General features: G+C 17.2%; 2 protein-coding genes across 2 annotated transcripts; both read left to right on the top strand.

Moving 5' to 3' along the window:
- Nucleotides 1-608: 608 nt before the first annotated feature.
- On the top strand, nt 609-3,416 carry PGAL8A_00294900 (ankyrin, putative; the record flags this gene model as incomplete). Its single annotated transcript, XM_028671950.1, has 1 exon — nt 609-3,416. The coding sequence occupies one exon, from the start codon at nt 609-611 to the stop codon at nt 3,414-3,416; it is 2,808 nt and encodes a 935-aa protein (XP_028528552.1).
- A 1,682-nt stretch (nt 3,417-5,098) lies between these two features.
- On the top strand, nt 5,099-7,224 carry CYP52 (peptidyl-prolyl cis-trans isomerase, putative; the record flags this gene model as incomplete). Its single annotated transcript, XM_028671951.1, has 8 exons — nt 5,099-5,318; nt 5,392-6,338; nt 6,411-6,476; nt 6,567-6,624; nt 6,744-6,817; nt 6,902-6,931; nt 7,000-7,059; nt 7,180-7,224. 8 exons carry the CDS (start codon nt 5,099-5,101, stop codon nt 7,222-7,224), a joined length of 1,500 nt encoding a protein of 499 aa, XP_028528553.1.
- Between the last annotated feature and the right edge of the window lie 31 nt (nt 7,225-7,255).

Raw genomic sequence — 7,255 nt, forward strand, 5'->3', positions numbered from 1 at the left:
TATTTTTAAAAAAAAAAAAAAAAAAAAAAAAAACATATGTAGAAATTAAAATTTAATAGAATTTATAATAATGAAATGTTTTACAAAATAATTTAAGTCATTTATTATTTTATATTATAACGACGTTGATGTGTTAATATATATACACACAAATAGTTTCACTTCTAAATATATTTTTGTATTACTATCACCTTATTTTAATTTTTTTTATTTCGTATATTTTTTGTTTACTTATTTTTTTTTTATTATTTATTTTTCTTTTTTTTTTCTTTTGTTTTACTATTTTCCTTTGTTATGTTTCTTTTGAATTTTTGTTAATTTGAATAGTTATTCTATATCTTTTTTTATAACTTTATATGATTTTATATTATAAATATAGTTAGATGCATAAATATAATCACTTTATATATTTAAAAATTAAGAAATGAAAAAGTGAAATCAAGTATACTTATATATATATAATCAGATAGAATAATATAAAATATTAGATGAGCATTTATAATAAGTTTTATAAATTCATAATAATAATTTATTTCTTTTTCTTTTTTAATTTAACAAAAAAAAAAAAAAAAAAAAAAAAAAAAAATACTATTTGAGAAAAATAAAAAATGTTTAAAAAAAAAATATTGTCTTTAAATAAAAAAGAAAAGAAAGATATATATTTTCATAAATTAAAAAGGATATATATACAATTAAAAATTATACGATATTTTATATATGTTCACAATGATAAAATTAAACACATTTTTATTAAATTATTATATAAGAAAATTTTTCAGTGTAAATCTCTATATGATATTAATCTAAATGTTCTTAGTTTATTTCTAAAAAAATGCAGAAATAAAGTTAATTATAATCCTATAAAAGGTAAATCAGATTTTAAAAATTTACAACTTGAATTATTCAGTATCTTAAATGTAAAAACACAACTAAATAATTATATAACTTTTCTAATTAATAAAATTATAAATCATTTTGTAGAAAAAGGAAATAATAAAAATTATATTCTAAAAAATTGTGATACAAAAAAAAATAAAAATTTATTATTAGAGTTAATTAAAATATTGTTATATAATTATCAACAAAGAGAAAAAGAGAAAAAAGAAAGAAAAAAAAAGGAAAAGGAAAAGGAAAAGAATACTCAGATTATGAATAATAAAAATGATTATATATTAATAGATTATTGTAAAAAAGAAAATGAAAATAATTTGTATAAAAAATCCTTAAATAGTAATAATTTAAATAAAAAAAAAGGAAATAGTTTAACTTTTACAAATGAGCAATCAAATATTAAAAATGAAAATAAGAAACAATTTGTAGAAAAAACTAGTGCTTGTATAAACAGCAACAAACTTTATAATATCAAAGAAAAAAATAAAGTAGGATGCAATTTAGAAAGTATGGATTCTAGCTTTTTTTATGATTATATGAAACATTATTTTTTCAGTTCTATTAACGAAAAAAAAAAAAAAAAAATAAAAAAAAAAAAAAACATAGAAAGGTGTAACAAAACGAAATTTAATAGTAATATTTATGATAACTCTTATGCATTTACCAATTTAAATAATAAAATCATTTCAAATTATTTTTTAAAAAATCAAGTTCATAGAGAAAACAAAAGTGTAGTATATAATAAGACAAGAGAAAATTATATAAATTCCTGTAAAAAAAAAAGAACTAAACGTTCTAATGAATCTAATGTAATCAAAAATAGAAAAAACAAAATAGTATATAATGAAATGTTTTATAAAAAGTTATATAAAATTTTTAATAAAAATAAAAAAAAGTGTATAAAAAATTTAATTTGTGAAAATCATATAAATTTATATAATTTAAATTGCTGTACTTGTAAGTTTATATATTCTATCAACAAAGTTTATTATTCGTTTAAACATGTGAACTTTAAAAAACAACAAAATAATAAGTGTTTATTTAATGAAAATAAAATGAATAGACATTATTATATAAATCCTATTAAGTGGGAGAATGAATATCTATATAAGGAATATGATAAATTAAAATTAGAGAAATGTAAGAAAAAAAGAAAAAAAAAAAAAGAGAGAACAACAAATAAATTAACAAAAATAAAAAAGGAAAAAATCGTTAGTAATTATGTAGATAAAAAAGAGAAAAAACAAGGTATTTTGAAAGAACAAAAAAAAAAAGAAAAAATACAAAATAAAAGGGTTCGCATAAATATTTGCACTGATAAAAATAAAAAAAAATGCTCTTTAAAAAAATATGATAATAATAAAAGAAATACAAGCGATGAACATGAAACAGTAGAAGCATATTTAATAAATTTTTGTAGGAATAATAATAACATAATAGAAGTAAATCAAAATATAAATGAAAATAATGATATGAATTATAGCGAATTGGATGTATATATGGATGAATATAGGGGAAATATGGAGAATTTATCTATGATTGATGATATTTCCGATTTGCAACCAATTCATTTAGCAACTAAAGAAGGAAACATTGAATTAATAAAAAAAATTTTAAAATCAGGATCAGATGTAAATAGTAAAACAAGAATAAGAAAATTTACTCCATTACACTTATCTGCATCAAAAGGAGATATAGAATCAGTAAAGTTTTTAATTGATAATAGTGCTGATATAAATGCTTTATCTTCTGATAATGAAACTCCTTTATGGTGCGCATCTATATCTAATCATTTAAATATTTGTAAATATTTATTAGCAAATGGTGCTTTGTTAAATTTAAATTTAGATGAAAAATATGATTCTCCTTTACATGCTGCTTCTATGATGGGGAACTTTGAAATAGTTAAATTACTAATTGAAAATGGGGCTGATATTACATGTTTAGATTTAAATTTGTTAGAACCAGTTCATTATGCTTCATTTGAAGGTCATAAGGGAATTGTTAAATATTTAATTTGTCAACAAATTAAACAATCATTGAATAAAAAAATGAAAGAAATTGTGAGTATTATGAAGAAATACAACTCTTATACAAAAAATTTAGAAATACATTATTATTTAAAATTTAAATCTATTTTTAAAAAAAGAATAACAAGTAAAATATTATGTTGTGCTATTACATCTGGAAATTATAAAATTGTTGATATAATTTTAAAAAAAGGAGCAGATCCTAATTATTTTGATGTTCGTTTGCAACTTTTTCCAATTCATGCTGCCTCAATAACTGGTAACATTAAAATATTTAAAAATTTAGTGAAAAGAGGAGCAAATATATTTATGAAAACTAGCTGTAACAACCTACCAATTGATCTAACAGAAGATAATGACATAAAGCAATTTATTTTGCAGCATTCAAGAAAAATTAATGTAAGAAATGCCTGGATTATTAGACTAAAAAGAAAAAATCATATAATATCTCTTTTATCTTATGATATATTTTATTATCTTTGTACTTTTTTTTGAGAAAAGATATACATGTGAATTGTTATACTTAATAAATATTAACTTCCATTACATTTACATTGATAAAGACAAGAAACAATGAATAGTAATATAAACATATATATATATATATATATATATATATATTGTCTAATAATTATGAACAAATAAAGCTAATAATAATTTATAGAGAATTTTTATAATAAGAAGACATAATTTTTAATCTTTATTATTAAATTTTAAGATAATTTTTTTTTTTCTTTTTTTGTTTTTTATAAAAAGGCAAAAAAAAAATGTCCTATTAATTGTTTTGATGGATTTTAAAATATATTTATTTTATAAACTTTTTTTAATTGTGCTAATTTTATATTATTAATTTGTTTATTCATATGTTTACTTAATTTATTTTCTCACTTTTTGTGTTTATATCATCATTTTATTAATCTATTCATTTATTTTTTTTTTTTTTTTTTTTTTTTTTTTTTTTTTTTTTTTTTTTTTTTTTTTTNNNNTTAATTTTTTTTTTTTTTTTTTTTCATCCTTCATTTATTCTCTTTTTATGTAGATTAAAAAAAAAAAAAAAAAAAAAAAAAACATTTTTCTTAGTATATTCAATTAAAATATTTTTTTAAAACATTATGGATAATAATATTGTAATAAAAAATTTAAAAAAAAAAAAAATTTGGTCTTGAATTTTTTACCGAGTATTCTAGACATTTATAAAAAAAAAAAAAAAAAAAATAACAAATTTCATTATGAATATTCCTGTAAAAAAATATAATTTAATTTCATATTTAGATGATAAATTAAATAAATTTTTTTTTTCTATACATATTAATAACTATTTGTAAAAAAATACAAAAAAAAAAAAAAATTATCATATAGAACTTTATTTAATCTCTATAACTTATTGTTTCAAAAAAAATGTAATGGGATTAGTTAATAATATAATAATAAGAAAATGAAAACTTTAATTAAAAACATTATTTAATAATTTTATATATATAAAATAAAAAAAAAAAAAAAAAAAAACTCCACTATATGAAATATTCAAAATTTCAATGCTTCTATAATATTATTTACTTTTTAAACCAAATATATAGATATCTAAATTCATATATTATTGAAATTTAAATGTAAATGAATTTTAAATTATTATTTTAAAAAATTGTCTTTATTTTTTAGAATCACATTTAAACATAAGATTCATTTCACTTCTGAATAGAATTAAAACGTTTATATACTTTTATCTATTTTACTTAATCTTAATATTTTAAATAAACATTGAAAATAATTAAAAACAAAAAAAAAAAAAAATTTTCCCTTTTATCATTTTTTTTTAATTAAAGATTTATAAAGAATATTAAATTACATTTTCATATATTTTAAATCATAAAAAATAATAAAGAATAATAGATATAAGATAAAAAAAAAAATATAAATATTAAAAAAAAAAAATAGCATAACAAATATATTAAAATATATATATAAAAAAATAGTGCATATATAGAAAAAAAAAATTTTCATTTTTAATTTTATGTAGTGAAATATATTTTTCAAATAGTTGCATTTAAGAACTAAAAAAAAAAAAAAAAAATAAAAATAAAAATGAAATAAGTAAAATCAAAAAAAATATAGTATATAGTAAAAAAATTAGAACTTTAAACTTTTCTTTTTTTTTTTTTTTTTTTTTAATTAAATAAATGTCAGAAGTTTATAGTATTGAGCCCAAAACATCTGGAAAAGTGATTATATACACTAGTTTAGGTGAATTAGAAGTTTTACTTTTTAGTAATGAATGTCCAATAGCTTGTAAAAATTTTATTCAATTATGTTTAAATAATTATTATAATAAAAATAAATTTTTTAGAATTATACCAAAATTTTTAATTCAAACTGGGGATCATACAAATACAGGATTACGTAAATATATTTATATATATATTTATATATATTTTGATAAATTTATATAGATATTTTTTTTTTTGTTTTTTAGATAATGAATATGCTTTTAAAGAACCATTTAAAAATGAATATAATAGTAGGCTAAAATTTCTGTACACTGGTTGTTTATCTTTTGCTAATTTAAATATAGATAAACCATCTAATGGTAGTCAATTTTTTATTACATTAGATAAGGTAGAATATTTAAATAACAAAAGTACCTTGTTTGGAAAAGTAGCAAAACACAGTATTTATAATTTATTAAAATTTAATAATATAAAAACTAATAAAAACGATGAACCCATAGAAGACATTCCATATATTGAATATATAAAAATTATTGAAAATCCGTTTCATCATTTAGTCCCATATACTAATTATGAAGATAATCTGAAAGACGATAAACCAAATACAAAATCTGAATCCTTAAAAAAAAAAGAAAAAAAACAACTAAAATGTAATTTACTATCATTTAATTATAATATCAGTGAGAAAGACGAAGGATCTGAAAATGAAGAGATAAATTTAGAAGAGAAAAGTGAGGAAGAGAAAAGTGAAGAAGAGAAAAGTGAGGAAGAGAAAAGTGAGGAAGAGAAAAATGAAGAAGAGAAAAGTGAGGGAGAGAAAAATGAAGAAGAGAAAAGTGAGGAAGAGAAAAGTGAAGAAGAGAAAAATGAAGAAGAAAAAAATGAAGAAGAGAAAAGTGAGGAAGAGAAAAGTGAAGAAGAGAAAAATGAAGAAGAGAAAAGTGAGGGAGAGAAAAATGAAGCTAAAAAAAGCATACGTAATATTTCTGAATCTGAAGTTAAAACTCATAAAGATAGTAAACCGAATGAGTCTAACAAACATAGTGATAATTTCAAAAAAGAGATAAATAAAAAAGATGAAGAATCAAAAACAGAAAAAATGAATATATTAAAAAAAAGAACCAAATCTATAGAAGAGTCTTTCACTAAGGAAAATAAAAACCCCAAAAGAATAAAAGAACTTGCTGATTTAGTAATATATATATATATATATTTAATATATATTAAAAAAAATAAACTAATTTTTTTTTATCTTTTTTTTCAGGATGAAACTTATTTAAAGAATATAAAAAAATATAAGAAAATGTCTAAAAAGGAAAGAGAAAAATTGGTAATTAATGCACTTTTATATATATATATATTTTTTTTTTTTTTTTTTTTTTTATATAATTATTTACTAATTTATTTTTTTATTTCTTAGTCTTTAAAGAAATTAGAAGAGTTTGACAATAGATTAAAAAGTCTCTTTTTAGACAGCGGTTAGGATAAAATTTTAATATAATCCTATACATATTATATATATATATATATATATATATATATATATATATATATATATATATATTTATATTTATTATTGATTTTATTTTTTAATTAGAAAAAAATGATAAATCTATAAAGTGTGATTGGTTAAATACTAATGGATTAAAATTTTATGTAGATTCTTCAAATGTAAGCAATTTTTTCACTGAAATGATTATATACCATTATTTATACTACAAATACATTCTTATAAATAAATTTTACTTTTTGTAGGCTTATGAATATGAAGACATTAAAAAAAATGTAAGGATTTTCCTCAATATAAATTAATATATATATGTATATTTTAATATTATTTTTTTGTATTATAGGTAGTGGATTCACTGGAAAATGAAAAAAAAAGCACTTATAACTCTGAATTTAATATGAAAGTAATATATAAATATTTAATTTAAAAAAAAAAAAAAAAAAAGTGAATTATGTTATTATGAAATAAGATTTCTGCTAATATATATATTTGTAATTTTTTCATATTTATTTCTTTTTTGTAGAAATATATAAAACAGAAAAATGAAAATAAAGAACATTTTAAATAGTGATTTATATAAAAAAAAAAAAAAAAAAAAA

The sequence above is a fragment of the Plasmodium gallinaceum genome (genome assembly GCF_900005855.1).
Source record: "Plasmodium gallinaceum strain 8A genome assembly, contig: PGAL8A_v1_87, whole genome shotgun sequence".
Classification (NCBI taxonomy): domain Eukaryota; phylum Apicomplexa; class Aconoidasida; order Haemosporida; family Plasmodiidae; genus Plasmodium; species Plasmodium gallinaceum.